At 47.9% G+C, this 20707-nt stretch overlaps 1 protein-coding gene across 8 annotated transcripts in view; it reads left to right on the top strand.

The window, feature by feature from the left end:
• LOC149337546 (uncharacterized) overlaps positions 1-19682 on the top strand; it is an 85313-nt gene extending 65631 nt beyond the window's left edge. For all 8 annotated transcript variants that reach the window (XM_089553455.1, XM_089553461.1, XM_089553458.1 and 5 more), the window contains 2 exons: positions 17532-17683; positions 18649-19682. In XM_089553455.1, the coding sequence (XP_089409581.1) occupies positions 17532-17683; positions 18649-18918 (422 nt within the window). In that variant the 3' untranslated portion in view covers positions 18919-19682. The remainder of the gene's footprint in view (positions 1-17531; positions 17684-18648) is intronic.
• The last annotated feature ends 1025 nt before the right edge of the window (positions 19683-20707 follow it).

Below are 20707 nucleotides of genomic sequence, written 5' to 3'. Positions count from 1 at the left end.
CTCCGTCCCCCTCTCTCCCTCTATCTCTGTCTCTCTCTCTGCATCTCTCCGTCTCACTCTCTCTTTCTTTCCCTCCGTCCCCCTCCCTCCCTCTATCTCTCTCTCCCTTCCCCTCTCTCTGTCTCTCTCTCTCTCTGCATCTCTCCCTGTCTCTGTCTCTCTCTCTTTCCCTCCGTCCCCTTCTCTCCCTCTATCTCTGTCTCTCTCTCTGCATCTCTCCGTCTCACTCTCTCTTTCTTTCCCTCCATCCCCCTCTCTCCATCTATCTCTCTCTCCCTTCCCCTTTCTCTGTCTCTCTCTCTCTGCATTTCTCTCTGTCTCACTCTCTCTCTCTTTCTTTCCCTCCGTCCCCCTCTCTCCCTCTATCTCTGTCTCTCTCTCTGCATCTCTCCGTCTCACTCTCTCTTTCTTTCCCTCCGTCCCCCTCTCTCCCTCTATCTCTCTCTCCCTTCCCCTCTCTCTGTCTCTCTCTCTCTGCATCTCTCCCTGTCTCTGTCTCTCTCTCTTTCCCTCCGTCCCCCTCTCTCCCTCTATCTCTGTCTCTCTCTCTACATCTCTCCATCTCACTCTCTCTTTCTTTCCCTCCGTCCCCCTCTCTCCCTCTATCTCTCTCTCTCTTCCCCTCTCTCTGTCTCTCTCTCTCTGCATCTCTCCCTGTCTCTGTCTCTCTCTCTTTCCCTCCGTCCCCCTCTCTCCCTCTATCTCTCTCTCTCTCTGCATCTCTCCGTCTCACTCTCTCTCTCTTTCCCTCCGTCCCCCTCTCTCCCTCTATCTCTGTCTCTCTGCATCTCTCCGTCTCACTCTCTCTTTCTTTCCCTCCGTCCCCCTCTCTCCCTCTATCTCTCTCTCCCTTCCCCTCTCTCTGTCTCTCTCTCTGCATTTCTCTCTGTCTCACTCTCTCTCTCTTTCTTTCCCTCCGTCCCCCTCTCTCCCTCTATCTCTGTCTCTCTCTCTGAATCTCTCCGTCTCACTCTCTCGTTCTTTCCCTCCGTCCCCCTCTCTCCCTCTATCTCTCTCTCCCTTCCCCTCTCTCTGTCTCTCTCTCTCTGCATCTCTCCCTGTCTCTGTCTCTCTCTCTATCCCTCCGTCCCCCTCTCTCCCTCTATCTCTGTCTCTCTCTCTGCATCTCTCCGTCTCACTCTCTCTTTCTTTCCCTCCGTCCCCCTCTCTCCCTCTATCTCTCTCTCCCTTCCCCTCTCTCTGTCTCTCTCTCTGCATCTCTCCCTGTCTCTGTCTCTCTCTCTTTCCCTCCGTCCCCCTCTCTCCCTCTATCTCTGTCTCTCTCTCTGCATCTCTCCGTCTCACTCTCTCTTTCCCTCCGTCCCCTCTCTCCCTCTATCTCTCTCTCCCTTCCCCTCTCTCTGTCTCTCTCTCTCTGCATCTCTCCCTGTCTCTGTCTCTCTCTCTTTCCCTCCGTCCCCCTCTCTCCCTCTAACTCTGTCTCTCTCTCTGCATCTCTCCGTCTCACTCTCTCTTTCTTTCCCTCCGTCCCCCTCTCTCCCTCTATCTCTCTCTCCCTTCCCCTCTCTCTGTCTCTCTCTCTGCATCTCTCCCTGTCTCTGTCTCTCTCTCTTTCCCTCCGTCCCCCTCTCTCCCTCTATCTCTGTCTCTCTCTCTGCATCTCTCCGTCTCACTCTCTCTTTCTTTCCCTCCGTCCCCCTCTCTCCCTCTATCTCTCTCTCCCTTCCCCTCTCTCTGTCTCTCTCTCTCTGCATCTCTCCCTGTCTCTGTCTCTCTCTCTTTCCCTCCGTCCCCCTCTCTCCCTCTATCTGTCTCTCTCTCTGCATCTCTCCGTCTCACTCTCTCTTTCTTTCCCTCCGTCCCCCTCTCTCCCTCTATCTCTCTCTCCCTTCCCCTCTCTCTGTCTTTCTCTCTCTGCATCTCTCCCTGTCTCTGTCTCTCTCTCTTTCCCTCCGTCCCCCTCTCTCCCTCTATCTCTGTCTCTCTCTCTGCATCTCTCCATCTCACTCTCTCTCTCTTTCCCTCCGTCCCCCTCTCTCCCTCTATCTCTGTCTCTCTCTCTGCATCTCTCCGTCTCACTCTCTCTTTCTTTCCCTCCGTCCCCCTCTCTCCCTCTATCTCTCTCTCCCTTCCCCCCTCTCTGTCTCTCTCTGCATTTCTCTCTGTCTCACTCTCTCTCTCTTTCTTTCCCTCCGTCCCCCTCTCTCCCTCTATCTCTGTCTCTCTCTCTGAATCTCTCCGTCTCACTCTCTCTTTCTTTCCCTCCGTCCCCCTCTCTCCCTCTATCTCTCTCTCCCTTCCCCTCTCTCTGTCTCTCTCTCTCTGCATCTCTCCCTGTCTTTGTCTCTCTCTCTTTCCCTCCGTCCCCCTCTCTCCCTCTATCTCTGTCTCTCTCTCTCTGCATCTCTCCGTCTCACTCTCTCTCTTTCTTTCCCTCCGTCCCCCTCTCTCCCTCTATCTCTCTCTCTCTTCCACTCTCTCTGTCTCTCTCTCTCTGCATCTCTCCCTGTCTCTGTCTCTCTCTCTTTCCCTCCGTCCCCCTCTCTCCCTCTATCTCTGTCTCTCTCTCTGCATCTCTCTGTCTCACTCTCTCTTTCTTTCCCTCCGTCCCCCTCTCTCCCTCTATCTCTCTCTCCCTTCCCCTCTCTCTGTCTCTCTCTGCATCTCTCCCTGTCTCTGTCTCTCTCTCTTTCCCTCCGTCCCCCTCTCTCCCTCTATCTCTGTCTCTCTCTCTGCATCTCTCCGTCTCACTCTCTCTTTCCCTCCGTCCCCATCTCTCCCTCTATCTCTCTCTCCCTTCCCCTCTCTCTGTCTCTCTCTCTCTGCATCTCTCCCTGTCTCGGTCTCTCTCTTTCCCTCCGTCCCCCTCTCTCCCTCTATCTCTGTCTCTCTCTCTGCATCTCTCCGTCTCACTCTCTCTTTCTTTCCCTCCGTCCCCCTCTCTCCCTCTATCTCTCTCTCCCTTCCCCTCTCTCTGTCTCTCTCTCTCTGCATCTCTCCCTGTCTCTGTCTCTCTCTCTTTCCCTCCGTCCCCCTCTCTCCCTCTATCTCTGTCTCTCTCTCTGCATCTCTCCGTCTCACTCTCTCTTTCTTTCCCTCCGTCCCCCTCTCTCCCTCTATCTCTCTCTCCCTTCCCCTCTCTCTGTCTCTCTCTCTCTGCATCTCTCCCTGTCTCTGTCTCTCTCTCTTTCCCTCCGTCCCCCTCTCTCCCTCTATCTCTGTCTCTCTCTCTGCATCTCTCCGTCTCACTCTCTCTTTCTTTCCCTCCGTCCCCCTCTCTCCCTCTATCTCTCTCTCCCTTCCCCTCTCTCTGTCTCTCTCTGCATCTCTCCCTGTCTCTGTCTCTCTCTCTTCCCTCCGTCCCCCTCTCTCCCTCTATCTCTGTCTCTCTCTCTGCATCTCTCCGTCTCACTCTCTTTCTTTCCCTCCGTCCCCCTCTCTCCCTCTATCTCTCTCTCCCTTCCCCTCTCTCTGTCTCTCTCTCTGCATCTCTCCCTGTCTCTGTCTCTCTCTCCCTCCGTCCCCCTCTCTCCCTCTATCTCTCTCTCTGCATCTCTCCGTCTCACTCTCTCTTTCCCTCCGTCCCCATCTCTCCCTCTATCTCTCTCTCCCTTCCCCTCTCTCTGTCTCTCTCTCTCTGCATCTCTCCCTGTGTCTGTCTCTCTTTCTTTCCCTCCGTCCCCCTCTCTCCCTCTATCTCTGTCTCTCTCTCTGCATCTCTCCGTCTCACTCTCTCTTTCCCTCCGTCCCCCTCTCTCCCTCTATCTCTCTCTCCCTTCCCCTCTCTCTGTGTCTCTCTCTCTGCATCTCTCCCTGTCTCTGTCTCTCTCTCTTTCCCTCCGTCCCCCTCTCTCCCTCTATCTCTGTCTCTCTCTCTGCATCTCTCCGTCTCACTCTCTCTTTCTTTCCCTCCGTCCCCCTCTCTCCCTCTATCTCTCTCTCCCTTCCCCTCTCTCTGTCTCTCTCTGCATCTCTCCCTGTCTCTGTCTCTCTCTCTTTCCCTCCGTCCCCCTCTCTCCCTCTATCTCTGTCTCTCTCTCTGCATCTCTCCGTCTCACTCTTTCTTTCCCTCCGTCCCCTCTCTCCCTCTATCTCTCTCTCCCTTCCCCTCTCTCTGTCTCTCTCTCTCTGCATCTCTCCCTGTCTCTGTCTCTCTTTCTTTCCCTCCGTCCCCCTCTCTCCCTCTATCTCTGTCTCTCTCTCTCTCTCCATCTCTCCGTCTCACTCTCTCTTTCTTTCCCTCCGTCCCCCTCTCTCCCTCTATCTCTCTCTCCCTTCCCCTCTCTCTGTCTTTCTCTCTCTGCATCTCTCCCTGTCTCTGTCTCTCTCTCTTTCCCTCCGCCCCCCTCTCTCCCTCTATCTCTGTCTCTCTCTCTGCATCTCTCCGTCTCTCTCTTTCTTTCCCTCCGTCCCCCTCTCTCCCTCTATCTCTCTCTCCCTTCCCCTCTCTCTGTCTCTCTCTCTCTGCATCTCTCCCTGTCTCTGTCTCTCTCTCTTTCCCTCCGTCCCCCTCTCTCCCTCTATCTCTCTCTCTCTCTCTGCATCTCTGCGTCTCACTCTCTCTCTCTTTCCCTCCGTCCCCCTCTCTCCCTCTATCTCTGTCTCTCTCTCTGCATCTCTCCGTCTCACTCTCTCTTTCTTTCCCTCCGTCCCCCTCTCTCCCTCTATCTCTCTCTCCCTTCCCCTCTCTCTGTCTCTCTCTGCATCTCTCCCTGTCTCTGTCTCTCTCTCTTTCCCTCCGTCCTCCTCTCTCCCTCTATCTCTGTCTCTCTCTCTGCATCTCTCCGTCTCACTCTTTCTTTCCCTCCGTCCCCCTCTCTCCCTCTATCTCTCTCTCCCTTCCCCTCTCTCTGTCTCTCTCTCTCTGCATCTCTCCCTGTCTCTGTCTCTCTTTCTTTCCCTCCGTCCCCCTCTCTCCCTCTATCTCTGTCTCTCTCTCTCCATCTCTCCGTCTCACTCTCTCTTTCTTTCCCTCCGTCCCCCTCTCTCCCTCTATCTCTCTCTCCCTTCCCCTCTCTCTGTCTTTCTCTCTCTGCATCTCTCCCTGTCTCTGTCTCTCTCTCTTTCCCTCCGCCCCCCTCTCTCCCTCTATCTCTGTCTCTCTCTCTGCATCTCTCCGTCTCACTCTCTCTTTCCCTCCGTCCCCCTCTCTCCCTCTATCTCTCTCTCCCTTCCCCTCTCTGTCTCTCTCTCTCTGCATCTCTCCCTGTCTCTGTCTCTCTCTCTTTCCCTCCGTCCCCCTCTCTCCCTCTATCTCTGTCTCTCTCTCTGCATCTCTCCGTCTCACTCTCTCTTTCTTTCCCTCCGTCCCCCTCTCTCCCTCTATCTCTCTCTCCCTTCCCCTCTCTCTGTCTCTCTCTCTCTGCATCTCTCACTGTCTCTGTCTCTCTCTCTTTCCCTCCGTCCCCCTCTCTCCCTCTATCTCTGTCTCTCTCTCTGCATCTCTCCGTCTCACTCTCTCTTTATTAAAACTTCCTGTTGGGCGAGTTGGTAGTTCATATTGAATTAGAAATATTATAGCGCAAACAAAGACACGGACAAAAAAGAGAGGAAACACACACACGAGCGCTAACTGTCAACTGAATTTATTCGGTGAAAGCCACACCTTTTTATAGGCCGAAGGATCGTGAGGCGCTCGTGTGTGTGTTTCCTCTCTTTTTTGTCCGTGTCTTTGTTTGCGCTATAATATTTCTAACTCTCTCTTTCTTTCCCTCCGTCCCCCTCTCTCCCTCTATCTCTCCCTTCCCCTCTCTCTGTCTCTCTCTCTCTGCATCTCTCCCTGTCTCTCTCTCTTTCCCTCCGTCCCCCTCTCTCCCTCTATCTCTGTCGCTCTCTCTGCATCTCTCCGTCTCACTCTCTCTTTCTTTCCCTCCGTCCCCCTCTCTCCCTCTATCTCTCTCTCCCTTCCCCTCTCTCTGTCTTTCTCTCTCTGCATCTCTCCCTGTCTCTGTCTCTCTCTCTTTCCCTCCGTCCCCCTCTCTCCCTCTATCTCTCTCTCCCTTCCTCTCTCTCTCTCCCACATCACTCTCACTATCTCCACTGAAACATCCTCCTCAGGGCAAAGGACCTGTTTAACCCCTGCCAGTGATGAATGGTTCACCCAGAAGAAAGCGAGTCTTCTCGTGGAAATGCTGGCAAAGCACCCTGAGGCTACCCCTTGTTCACCTTATGTGGGCTGTCAAGAAACCCTAGTTCCTGCCCTTTCTCAGCCATAAAGAGTTGCTTCAGTCAATCAATTAATCAATCAATCAATTATCTCTTATTTTCACCAAAATAAAATATACATGGCAAAAAAGGGGGGTAGGAGAAAAAGCTGCACAACAGCAGCTTGACAAAGCTCCCTGGCAACAATGACACGACTGTAACAGTTTAAATTTTGTTCATTTTACAAGGAAAAGAAACAAAAATCGCAGCGAAAAACAAAGTATAAAAGAATAGTCTCTAGTTACACTAATGATCGCTAGCAAACAACTGCATTGTGTCGTCTTTGTTAATTGCCGTAATGTCTATATCTTGTTTTGCGAAGTCATTCAGTGTGTGGGGGAGTGTGTATTCAATGCTTTGGCGGCCATAACTTGTACGCGTCACAGGAACTTTCATGTCTGTCGTGTCAGAACAGCTCCTTTGTCATGGTTTTCAGTAATGAGGCATTGCGCTAAAGATTGCATCCGGCCAGCACTCTCAGGTTATATGAACAGCAGCATACCGATGTCCGCCTAAAGAAGAGTACATAAGCTGCATCCTGCCAGTACTCGCCTAAGGGGCTGAAACATGGGAGGCTAACAGAAAGTTTGAGAACAGGTTGATGACAGTGCAGTGGGCTGTGAGCAGGAAAAATTTTGAGGACACTGGCAACTTAAAGGTGCACTGAAGAGGATTCTGAACTTGTCTTTTTGCCGTGGGAACTCGATCTACACGTTCCTAGCATTCTTAGAAACTGTGACTTATTGCCCTGTGTGGCCGATTTCCCTAATTAAATCGAATTAACGTCCGGCTCCCGCTTTTATTTTTTTAATTCTCCCTCGTACGGTGGGCGGAGTCGACCAGCGCGTGAAGTGCCTTTCAGCCAGCTCTGTGGAGGCTTTGCTTTCGCTTTATTTTCTTTTTTAGGTTTCCATGAATAAATAGTTTCATTCGCAGATAATATAGCCGCAAAATAAGCCCGCAGAAATAAAAATCGGTGCGGACTATTTCCCACTACGGACTACTACGTATTAAGGCCGGGATACATGCGACGTTTTTTTCGACGACATTCGCGCGGGAGAAAACATCGCGGCGGCGCGACGCCCGGCTGGAGATACATGGAGCGTTGAAGCGGCGGCGCGCCGCCGCGTATCCCTCGACGCGAAAGCAAATGTGATCAACAAGTGGCAAACACCACTGTGCAAGGAGGTCTGTGAGAACCGCGACGCTGACCATACTGTTAAAATCAGGAAAGTTTCACTTCGACACCATTGTACAAATTTTAGCACGCGCGCTTAAGTATCTATAAAGATTTGCGTGCTCGAATGCATTCCGTCGCGTACCTTTGGACGGCCGCTCAGCCGCGGACACCAGCGGCTGCGGTTTTCTTCAACACATTCGCTTCAGGGAGGGAGCGCAGGCATTCCGATCCAAGATTCGGCCGTGTTCTCCAAAAAAAGCGACATTTCAAGTCTGATGAAGCGTTTATTTTCACAATAACAACATTTCCGTGCTAAAAACACGGCCTAGCTCGACGGCCAAGGCGGCCATGTTGGCGGCGGCAGGCAGAGGACCGGAAGAGCGGGCTCTCTGCGCTGCTATTGGCTCGCTTCAGCCGCCGCTTCCGGTCTCACCGGACGCCGCGCGTCAAAATCAAGCCGGTCCTGATCGGCGGCGGCGGGCGTTTTTCTCGACGCCGGGCGTCAAATCTGCGCCGTCGGGTGAAAATCGACGACTCGCCGCGGTAAAAACGCTCCATGTATTCCGGCCTTTAAGGCCGGGATACATGCGACGTTTTTTTCGACGACATTCGCGCGGGAGAAAACATCGCGGCGGCGCGACGCCCGGCTGGAGATACATGGAGCGTTGAAGCGGCGGCGCGCCGCCGCGTATCCCTCGACGCGAAAGCAAATGTGATCAACAAGTGGCAAACACCACTGTGCAAGGAGGTCTGTGAGAACCGCGACGCTGACCATACTGTTAAAATCAGGAAAGTTTCACTTCGACACCATTGTACAAATTTTAGCACGCGCGCTTAAGTATCTATAAAGATTTGCGTGCTCGAATGCATTCCGTCGCGTACCTTTGGACGGCCGCTCAGCCGCGGACACCAGCGGCTGCGGTTTTCTTCAACACATTCGCTTCAGGGAGGGAGCGCAGGCATTCCGATCCAAGATTCGGCTGTGTTCTCCAAAAAAAGCGACATTTCAAGTCTGATGAAGCGTTTATTTTCACAATAACAACATTTCCGTGCTAAAAACACGGCCTAGCTCGACGGCCAAGGCGGCCATGTTGGCGGCGGCAGGCAGAGGACCGGAAGAGCGGGCTCTCTGCGCTGCTATTGGCTCGCTTCAGCCGCCGCTTCCGGTCTCACCGGACGCCGCGCGTCAAAATCAAGCCGGTCCTGATCGGCGGCGGCGGGCGTTTTTCTCGACGCCGGGCGTCAAATCTGCGCCGTCGGGCGAAAATCGACGACTCGCCGCGGTAAAAACGCTCCATGTATTCCGGCCTTTACTCCGCAGATGGCAGAGCGGCAAGCCGCCACGGGACTGGGTGAAAGGCACTCTCCGCGTTGGTCGACTCCGCCCATCGTATGAGGGAGAATTAAAAAAAAAAAAGGCGGAAGCCGGACGTTAATTCGATTTAATTAGGGAAATCGGCCACACAGGGCAATAAATCGAGGTTTCTAAGAAAGCTCGGAACGTGTAGATCGAGTTCCCGTGGCAAAAAGACAAGTTCAGATTCCTCTTCAGTGCACCTTTAAGTGTTGAGAGCCTAAAGCCGGACACTATGCCGTGACGACTTCTGGCGGATGTGACGTCACACCGTTCCTGTGGCTATATCGACACCTAAATTATACATCTTTTGGGTGATTTTAAGTGTTAATTACGCTTAATTACACATTTTTGCATCTAATTTGACACAAATCTGACATTGTTCCGACCATTCTGTGACAATTTTCACTATGCCGTGACGACTTCCATTGGATGTGACGTCACACCGTTCCTGTGGCTATATCGATGTCCACGCTATTTCGACAGAATTTCGACATTTTTGCTTATAATTAATTAACTAATTAATCTACAGTCATTAAACTTGGCTTTCTGGTTCATTTTTTCCTCCTCTATCTGAAGTAATCATGTGTTTTCTCCTATCGTTTTTAGTTCCCGAGTTAACACTAGTTAAACGCCGCCAAAGCTGTAACACCCTCGCTGACGGACGACAGTATGAGCCATTAAAAGCTTTCACCTTAAAAAAGAAATGCGGGGTAACCTTGACAGACAAAATCACCAATGTATGGATTGAAGGACAAAATCGAGCGGATAATATTTCTGCAGAAATGAAGAGGAATAAATGGAAAGGAAGTTAATTGATGGGGATAACATTTAGAAACAAAATGAAAGCAGCAGGGGTTGGAAAAATTGTGTAAAGAATGCCATAGTGAACAGAAATCAACAAAGGTAAATGCACATGGCGAAGAGGTGCTAGTGGGCCAGGCAGGGAAATGAGATTTCGAGGTTTTCAGGGATATGATGGCCATGGCTTGTCTGTAACAGTCATTCGGAGATCGGTTGAAAAGGACTGTGTCCTGAAGCAGACAGTTTTATTAGTACTGTGGAATAATGCTTACATGTGTAGTTATTACACGAGCTGCTAGTAGGATGCTACAGATTTCATGCTGCCCTCTTTGCTTGGAGATACTCATGATTATGATGCATGTCATCGATGACTAGAGTTTCAATTTTTTAGAACTGTCCTTACCCTATTTAAGCTGTTTATACTCTGGCAAGTTCAAAGCTGAATATGTTTGTACTTGTCTGCGTGCAAAAGATTCTTACTCGGTTCAGCATTGTTCTATCTGAGCAAAGAGAATGCACACTTGTTGCATCCTTGCATGCGTTAATAAACACTCCATGTCTTGGGGGCAAAAGGAGATTGTTAATGAAAGAAACTATTGCTAAGTACAGCATAGCACTTCTTTGCGTCCCTGCATCTTTGTTGCAGTTTGTCGTTCAGCTGAGCGATTTTTATTGTATTAAGGCGAAAACCTTTAATGTCTCATTGTTTTCGGCAGAAGGTTGCCAGCAGAGGTGTCACGCTTTTCGGTTGGTCGAAATGGTTAGGACGTCAGAGTGCACCCATTCGCAGTAATGAGGTCACCCACGGATGCCTGACGCCCTCTTTTGGAGCACATGACAACTAATGAAATAGTTGTCGTCTGCTCCGACAGGGGGCATGAGGCGTCCGTGGGTGACCACATTACATGCCTCATTACTGCGAACAGAGCCATGGATACAGCCGAACTCATCGAAGCAGAGAGAGAGTCGTGTTAGAGAAGCAGTCAAAGTCGGCAGTCAGAATGTGTAGTTGTAATGTGTAGTCAGTGTGTAGTCAAATAAAGCACTAGTACAGCACAAACAGCCTTGCAGTCAATACCAAACAGTGCGCCAGGAAAGGCTTTTAAAAGCCTTGCAGCACTTTAGAGAGCCAAAGTGCCTCCTGAACTTTTTTTTCTGTTTCTCATAAAATAAGCCATGCACAACAAAGCATTGTTATGCCTATTGATAGAGGTGTCATCTCTAGATACAGAGGCTAGCTTTGACAGCTTATGTCGGAACTGTGTTAACTTGTCAAACAAGATGCTACATTCTCACACGCTAAAAGACAGGAGTACAAGCACATACAGGAACTGGTTGATGACAAACAGATTAGCAAAATGCCCAGGCTTGCACTCCGCTCTCTGGTCCCCAAGATGGTAGCCGTTACAAAGTTTGTGCAAACTATCTATAGCCATAACTAGGGAACGGGGAAGGCTCACAGTCATGCGCACTTAGCTAGTTCCTGATATTTCTGGAAGTTGTTTTTTCATTAGTTGGCGGTGCCCGATTTGTACATTGCCATGCTTTTTGAACTTATTACCTATTCACCCTTTCTTTTTTTTTTTGCAGCACAGGTGTCATCATCATCACCATAATCATCATCAGCTCAACTATGCCCACTGCAGGGCAAAGGCCTCTCCCATGTCTCTCCAATTAACCCTGTCCTTTGCCAGTTGCGGCCACCGTACACCCCCAAACTGCTTAATCTCATCCACGCACCCAACTTTCTGCTGCCCCCTGCTACGCTTGCATTCTCTTGGTGTATGTCTGCTAAATGTGCCTCTTGTATAACCTAATGTCTGTTTTCTTGAGATACGCCGCAGCATTTAGTCCAGCGTGTTTAGGGGAATGCCTCAAGTTACAGCAAATTCCAAAGGAGGGAGCACTTCTTTCTAAGCACTCCCATGAGCATAGCCATGCTAATCATTAACCACTGCCTGATGTTTTTTGGCTGCATTGTTTATTGTTTTAGTCATCCCAGTGAGTGCAGAGTGATGCTGTTTTCTATGATGCAGCACCAACTTGTAATTAATCTTGGCTGCTTGCAGGGCACTGCTTTTCAAGCCCTCAGCGGCATTTGTGGGCCTGACTTTGTTCTTCTTTTCTTCACGTCCAGTGACAAATTTTCATTGTTGTCTTCAAGGCTGAGTGTTAGAAAATTGAGCTATTTTGTGTCTATAGTGTTTGCTTGCATAATGAGACTCCTCCCATTTTGTTTACCCACTGACAAACTTTTGCTAATATGTTATATATGTCCATTTTTTAACAGCGCGAAAAAGACGATGACGTTTACACACACAACAACATGAGCGCTGACTTTCAACTGAAGATTTATTATCACAAACAACATTCATACATAATCCCGCCAAAAGACACACAAAAACCTACTTATCCTATCTTAATCTTCCGGCAACGACTTCTCAAGAAAGGCAAATTCACGGTTAATCAATGATAGCGATGGTATTGCGACACACGCGGAATCCCCCTTATCAATGTGATACGCTTCTACTAATTCTCTTGCTGTCTGATCTTTGTGTTTGAAAATTATAGACATCTCTTGAAGCAAAGGTGTGCAGACATGTGCACATTTTAATTCGTTGGATAAAGCAGGCAGATCAAATTTAGCTCTCCATCGCAGACAACGTGAACACGCCTGCACTCCTTTGCTTCAAGAGATGTCTGTAATTTTCAAACACGAAGATCAGACGGTAAGAGAATTGGTAGAAGCGTATCACATTGATAAGGGGGCTTCCGGGTGTGTCGCAGAACTGTCATTGTCTTTTATTAACCGTGAATTTGCCTTTCTTGAGAAGTCATTGCTGGAAGATTAAGATAGGATAAGTAGGTTTTTGTGTGTCTTTGGTGGGATTATGTATAAACATCGTTTGTGATAATAAATCTTCAGTTGAAAGTCAGCACTCGTGTTGTTGTGTGTGTATATGTTGTCATCTTTTTCGCGCTGTTAAAAAATGGATAACAACCAACTCACCCAGCTTTCTGTTCTTGTCTTGTATGTGATGATGCACGCTGTTTAATTTCCATAGTTTTTTTTTTTTGAGAAAAGGTGAATTCATTTTGAAAGTGAATATGACTTCACTAGTGCTTGAGTGCTCACCATGCACTACAGCAAATACAGCATGGGGCAGCCGTAAATGAAAACGCTGTTGTAGGTGGCGCCACCTATGAAAGCTTGTAACAAGATGGTGCCTATACTCCGTTTCATACAGAGCAGGCAACGCTGCCAAAGCTAGCGCACCTGTTCGTGCAGGCTAAGTCCGCACGCAAAAAGTAGTTCGTCATACAACCAAAGTGAACACAAGCATATTTCAGAGCGACAAATCTTAAGTGCCGTGACTGGCACCTCCTGGACTTTGTTTTACCTCTTGCCACATTTTCATCCTGCGACTCTTCGAGATTTCGAGAAGCAAAAAGTACACGTGGTGGTGTGATATGCGGTTGGTAGGGCGAATCGCTTCTACTAAATCTGCGCCCAAAAAGTAGTTCACACTCCATGAAAATTATGCCCAGAGAACCCAAACACTGAGCGCCTCACAGCTTCGACCATGATTTTTAATGCTACCACATCTTTTTATACCGCTCTTTGTATTCGTCCAAACAATGACCAGAGTTTCGAGAAGAACGAATGATGCGTGGCGGAGTAATATGGTTTCGCGGACACACTACTTCAGCAACCTCCGCAGCATTGCCTGCTATGTATGAAACGGAGTATAGCAGAATGGAACAGAAGGCACTGCATTGGATGCAGAGATTGTTATGTGAGAAAATGCTGCATCTTTTTTTTTTGCTGATTCCACTTGCATTGCACTGCCTAATACTCTTGTTCTCTTTTTATTTCAGGTAGTGGACAGTGATTTGCTGTCACCTTCTGGAAACACTGAATGACAACTGCATTTGTATTTGTTGCTCTTCTCTTGCACGGTATCCGAGCAGTGCTGATTTCGAACAGTGCCAGAATTCTTTTCAAACTGTCTTTGGCTCCACAGTTAGATGCGTTTAATGCGTGTAGTACAGGTTAAAAAAAACGGCTTGCGGTTTGGAAAAGTTCAGTCTTGAGAGCATGGTTGCTTTATCTTGAAGCAAAACACAAGCAACTTGATCACTTCCAACTGTAGTGCTCTACTCGTACGTATCTGTGCCCTTTAAGAGGTTTATGTTATTCATTAATTAATAGTTATTAATTAATAATTAATTAATTAATAGACAGCTTTTGTCGGAGCTGTCTAAGTAGTGGGAAGAAGACTTTACGATGGATACATTGTATTTAGTATTTTGAATCGGCGATGCAGGGGACATTTCATTGCTCTGTCCTTTTCCCTTGTGTAAAGGTGGGAGACAGTGTGGCCCAGACAATGCGTCAATGGAGTCCACAACCCTTGCTGGAACCATTGATCGAGTTGTTGCACTAGTGTCATTTTATCTGCTCTTCCACTTATTCACTGCATCATGAATATGTGTTCCTCACTATATGTGTGCCTTCAAATCAACTGGCAATGCCAGTGAGACCAAATGGCTTAGGAATGTATTAAATGCATTAAATACTGTGTCAGACTGTACACAGGGAGGCTGGGACCTTTGTCAGGCTGCAGAGAGCCTTTAGCCTCAGCCTCCCCTTGAAAACCGAGAACGCAAATAAAAAAAATGAATTGAAATTGAAATGCAGGGCGGCCCTACCAGCGTTACTAAAATTCGTACGTGTTCAGAAGAGCCAGTGTAGTTAGTGAAAAAATCAGTGTATGACGGGATAAGTTCACAGCTGGTTGTCGTCTTCAAGGCTGAGTATTATAAAATTAAGCTAATGCATGCCTCTGGTGTTTACTGAGCACTCCTCTTAATTGGTTGGCACATACAAGCTTTTGCTAAAATATTACGCATGTGATGAATGCACACCATTTCTTTTTCACTTTGAAAATAGATTTGAGATCTTATGAAAGTAGATATGACATATGGGAGAATAAAAATAGCATCTGTTAGTGTTCATGTAGCCAGTTTTTTTATACTTTTACCCTCTTGTTTATAAAGAAAGGAACGCGTTCTGTGCTTACATATCCATATCTTTGCAGACCCAACTTTGCGTTCTCATTACAGAGCTCGGTTAGATCACAGTTAAGAGAAATGCCACCCATTTCTTTATAAGCCCGCTCTGCGTATGTCTACCACATATTGTGTCTGTTTAGGGCAGGTAGTGACAGCTGATCCGGATCATGAGAGGGAAATAACTAGAAGAATAAGAATGGGGTGGAGCGCATATGGCAGGTTCGCTCATGTCATGAATGGCAGTTTACCAACATTCCTCAAGAGAAAAGTATACAACAGCTGTATCTTACCGGTACTCACCTATGGGGCAGAAACGTGGAGGCTAACAAAGAGGGTTCAGCTTAAGTTAAGGACAATGCAGCGAGTTATGGAAAGAAAAATGATAGGTGTAACGCTAATAGGTCGGAAGCGGGCGGAGTGGGTGAGGGAACAAACGCGGGTTAATGACATTCTAGTCGAAATCAAGAGGAAGAAGTGGGCTTGGGCAGGACATGTAATGTGAAGGCAAGATAACCACTGGTCCTTAACGGTAACGGAGTGGATTCCAAGAGAAGGCAAGCCTAGCAGGGGGCGGCAGAAAGTTAGGTGGGCGGATGAGGTTAAGAAATTTGCAGGAATACGGTGGCTGCAACTGGCGAGGGACAGGGTTAATTGGAGAGACATGGAAGAGGTCTTTGCCCTGCAGTGGGTGTAGTCAGGCTGATGATGATGATGGTGACAGGGGTGAACATCTGTAACTACATCATTGTGCCATATAGTTTGTCCATACGAAGTATCCCTCGCTACCTGATGCATTGTTCTCTCCATGGTACCTTCACTCTGTTGCTGGTGTAGGTGGCGCCTTCTATGGAAGCTTATAATAAGATGGTGCCAAGCAGATTCTTTCTAATCAAGAAAATTGTTTTCTTTAATTCAACATTGAAATTTAGCAGTTCTGTTATAAATATGTCTTAAATGACGGGTATTGGCATTACATCATGTTTTCATAGAAAATTAATTATGCAATCTGGGACTGTAGTCTGCTGCGTAGGAAAAGAGGCCGTGTTTCTTCTGTGTAGCTCACAGAGTAAATGGGCAGTCTGCAGGTATGCATTTCAGCAGCTACTGTACTGAGTGCTTCATGTGTACACTTGCAGACTTCTTATTGCGTTGAACTGCAATATGCGTCAGGTGGCTTTTGTTGTGTTCAGAGTCTTCTTTTGCTTTCAAACGTGTGTTCACTGTAGTTTCGACGTGTGTTCGCTGTAGTGTCCGTGCAAGTGTTGGCAATGGCGAGGAGAAAAAGCACGTCTGGAACAGTAGTGGTTCATTTTCTTGCAGTCTTTTGCAAGGCAGAACTTGTGGAATCACACATATGTCATAGTTAGACTTGCGTCCATCTTAATGCCCATCTGTCTTTTACGGCTGTTCTTAAAAATGATGCTCCAGTTCTCCAGCCTAAATGCGATTGGAAGTGTGAGGGTACTCACGGCACATCTGCCTAGTCGTCTTTTCAAGAATTGCATAGCAGTATAGGGGTGCTCTGAGTAGCCTTCCTAGAGGTTTTTTTTTTATCAAAATCGGCTTCCTGCTATTGGCAGCCAAATTACCCCTGAATCTTTTACACTTCACCATGAAATTATTTGTGATTTTAATTTATATATTAATATTATATTAAGATTGTGCTGCACACATATTTAAATGCACATTGTAAGGCATTGCATGTTTCTGAAGGCACAGAGCATGGAGAAAGGTCATAGAAAAAAAAACCGTTAGACCTATGGGTATAAATTTTTTGTGCATGCTCATGGGTACATCCAAACTTTTGAAAATATATTTTGATTAAAGCTGACAATCTATATTTTTTCAGCGGTCTGATGAGGGGTTGCGAGCTTTGTAGATTCTCTGCAAGCTGATGTCAACTGAAAAAAAAGCTTTTGGGCATCCTCAGTTGTTTAATTCTCTTTGACATCTAATACGTAATAACATATATCACTTTCTTGTGCTTGTCCATAAAGTATCTCAATGTGTGGTACTTACTTCAGTATAAATTCTGATCAAGGTCAGCACATATAATGATTCCGACACAAAACTACACAAAATATCATAATTTTGTTCGTTTAGGTCACTTAATATATCAGCTTTCAGAAACTGTGAAACTTCCTATTGTCATGTGGGAAATCTTCCTGTTGTCATGTGGAGGTTAAAAACAACAGTAAAAAAAAATCTTGGGAGAGTGCTGTTGGATTTGGTTAAGCAATGCACCTGGTAATGAAAAAAATATCATAGGTAATTTGGCTTCATGATACGAAATTGATCTCAGTAGTGCCGAGAAGAAAATTCATTTGCACTATGTGCTCACCATGTCTGCAGTTTTCTTCTGATATATCTAATGGTGCAGTAGGGCTTAAATGAACACTGTGGAAAAACTGAAGTTGTTCTGCATCGACAGGTTACTAAATTATAATGAAAAATACTCTACATTCACAGAAAATGTAGCTTTTGTGAGTGAAAAAATCTGTCATACAACAAAAATCACGTATTTGCACCACTAGCTATTTTTGTAAGCAAGCTCGTTCACGTCAAGACAGCTTTGTGTGGTGGAGTCCCTGAGCCTAAGCTGCCCTGCCGATCCATTTCCTGTTAGCGATCACGGAGCCTCTTTCAGTCTTCACATCAGAAGTTTTAATCAAGTGACGGGAGAGTTTTCCTTTTTAAATCAAATTTTCCTCTGAACAAAAGTACCTTTTCGCTGCTGGACAAACATCAGCGTAGTCAGAAATAACCTTGAAATTAATTTTTACTAAGAACTTTGATACTTAAATGGAGGGGAATGACCACTGACTGCATGCCTTTAGCGTCGAATCAGGAGCAGCACAGGTTAAGCATTTTTTGTTTGTAATGGAAAATGGAGCTTGCAAGGTAGTGCCAGTATGCAGTAAGAGTTCCAAGAAATTTCGGTTTTGTTTGCAGGTCAGAATGCATTGCATACCCAGCTTGTCGTGCCAAAGGTGGAGTGCTCCAGTGGCGGGGAGCCAGAGCCCTGCCACCAGCCCAGTGCCAACACAAGCATGGAGGCGACTCAAGAGGTGCCTGCCGCCCCTTCGATACGTAAAGGACCTAAGGTGCTCTTCACTCTCAACAGTTGAAGTTGCAGTACGATTGTCACATCAGTGCACAACCCTTTCAGTAAAGAATTGATAAGCGATGGATCGGAAGAATGGCATCCCCACATTAAAAGTGGAAGGTAGCCGACCACGCACGGAACACGTGCGCCTATTTATCCGTGCCTTGAAAATGCGAGCAGCAGCCAAGCGGTTCATAAATATGGCCGCCGCTACAAGGAACCCACTGACCCTACCCTCAGCAGCGCCATAGGCAGGCTGACTTGGCAGTGCGCAGTTCAGAAATCCCTGCCCGCTCGTTTCAGTTGCGTACGCGAGATGGCACTACTGCTACCGCGTCTCTGCGAAATGTTGCTTTTTTGTTTGCTATCACTGGAGGCTATGGGGATTTCCAGTTAGTTCTGACTGAATCACGAGATGCAGGCAGCGAATCTTGAAGCGTGTACACAAAGACGCCGAACCAAATCGACTACAACGAAGCAAAAAGCGCTTCAAACGCGTTCCCTTTCGTGCGGTCTGTGCTGGTGATAACTTGTGTCGGGTAAGGATGACGTCATATCTCGTACTGCGGGAACTTTTACAGGCGGGAGATGTGGTGGTTTGAGAAATATTCAATAAAATGATTACTTTCCACTCATTTCTGTTTCAGAACTATTGTTTTGGTGAATGCCACAGCTTGGGCCATACATCTCGGCGACAAATTTTTTCCTTATTAGATTGTTTATAACTAGCAAGAGTCACTCGTTGCATGATGCGGTGAAAGCCTCCTTCTAGAAAAAGAAGTTTCCCTTCTTTTTTCTAAATTCTGCGTTGCACAACGTGCATTGCGAAGCCATCCGTTAATTTGTGCCTAACTGTGGACAGTTGTGTGCATATAGAAGCGCCACTATACAATGCTCGCACATGCTCCGCATCATCTGCTAACCTTCCTGCTCTCCGCTCCCTCTTTCCGGCGCTGTTCGCAGGCCAGTACGAAACAGCGGCGGCCTGTCCAGTGTCGCCTCTGCCCGGCGACCTTCACGCGCGACTACGACCTGACTCGCCACGAGCGCACGCACACGGGCGAGCGGCCCTTCCGATGCGACCAGTGCTCGGCGTCCTTCACGCGCAAAGACCACCTGAATCTGCACATGTGCAACCACGCCACCGTGAAGGCCTTCAAGTGCCACGTGTGTTGCAAGGCGTTCTCCCGGTCAGACCTCCTGCGCCGGCACGTCCGCATCAGGCACCGGTGACATCCTGGCTATCACCTGCTCCCAAGGCCCCTCTGGCCACACGCGTTTGCAAAGCGGAATGCAGAGTTCGACCACTCTATTTGCAAAGCCTCTGCACTCAAGGGACATCACATGAGTGAGGACCTGCGTGCGGCTGCCTTTCATGGCAGGCTGCACAGCACTCGGCCTATACTGAACTGGGAAACTCAGTCTGGAGTGTCATGAAGTGTTCTGCGATGCCAGCTGCTGTTGCATCTATCAAGGTAGTACTGGGCCACGCCAAGTAGTGTGCCTAAGGGTTCATCCATGCTGCGCCGCCTTTCAGTGTGGAAACAGCCACAACCAGGAGACATGTTAATTGAACACACAGACTGCGCTGACTTCTTGTATAGAGAAAGAAGACAATAAATTTCTACATCGAGCACAACTTCATCCTCCAGCAGAAGTATTGAATGGTGCTTCGCCCAAGGAGCTAGAACAATAGACACTTTTAGCATACCGTGCACCGCGTTACCGCTACCGTTACCGGAGTACCGGGAGCCCGTCCACTGATTGGCTCCGACACTGCGGGTGCGATCACAGCTGCCGGGTATGTGGCGCCATCTGGCGCTGTTAAGGCAATTTGTGCATGCGCATTGGCTGCACACAGGCTTCCGGTACTCCGGTACCGATAATGCTAACACTGTACACGTTATGCTAAAAGTGTCTAATACTGCCTTCCGGAATACCGCTGCAGCGTGAACTGTGTTTCTACGAAAGGGTGATGTATAGGCGCCGCACTCCGAACATCGATGGTGAGCATCGATGTAACCTTACCCGATCCAACCCAGGGAACTAAAAATGAAGGAGAGGTTTCATGAATCAGGCAAGCCACTTGTATCACTGCCATTGCTTCTTGCTGTTTTCGCACCTTCCTCCTGGAATGCTAAGTGTTATTCAAACTTGGCAGACCATCAAGGAGCCCTGGTATAGTGACAGCTCCTTTTCACGAGGCCCTATTTCTGCCCCAAAAATAAAAGTTGTTTCTGCTCTTCCTCTCGCTCTTGAATGCTGTCACTTTCTTAGCGAGCCAATCGGCTCCCACTGATGACTGCAGTGCACCTTGCGACCCATTAGGTGCTGTGTGCACCTACACGAACACACATCGAGCAGGCTTTGACGCAGCAGAATTACTGCTGCGTTATCATTTGCTTTTTTAGAGAAGTGGTTTTAAGGCGAAACCCTTTCTTGGCTCATGAGTGTTGAGATGGAAGTTGTAGACAGAGGCTGTCCGCAGAAGTGTCCGCTGGAGCAGTTAATCATAGGAAAAGAATAACAGAAGAAATTGGGGTCTGGCTGGGAATCAAACCCGAGCCACTGCCGTGCGAGATGGGGACGCTGCCACTCTGACACTTCTTTTTCCTTTATTGCCATACTTCAACGAAACACTTCAAAAACTACAGGGACATTCACCAAATCTGGATATCAGAAACCTGCCAGATCTTCTTGGCAGGCCTTGTCAGGTTTAAAATTCTCTCAACAACCTCAAATTTTCCATCCTGGTAGCCCATCGGGTACACACAATTATGAGTGCAACTCTTACAAAAATCTTTGTATATATTGACGCGTGACCAGCCCTCATGTATTTTCGGGAGACTCAACCACGACACTTCGTTTGAAGCTGAAAAAAGCACGTCTAGTGAATGCACAGTTCTTAAAAACGTATCTCCGAGATATGTACTAAGGCTAGCTACATGAGTAATTATGAGCATGTTACGGATGCCGCAATCAAGCGAGTACCAAATTTCCTCCGTTTGTGGTAAATTTCCTC

This window comes from Amblyomma mixtum, chromosome 7 (assembly GCF_055824585.1).
Source record: "Amblyomma mixtum isolate Tamu chromosome 7, ASM5582458v1, whole genome shotgun sequence".
Classification (NCBI taxonomy): domain Eukaryota; kingdom Metazoa; phylum Arthropoda; class Arachnida; order Ixodida; family Ixodidae; genus Amblyomma; species Amblyomma mixtum.
The sequence above is the reverse complement of the archived record's forward strand: the minus strand, read 5'-3'. Positions and strand labels throughout refer to the sequence as shown.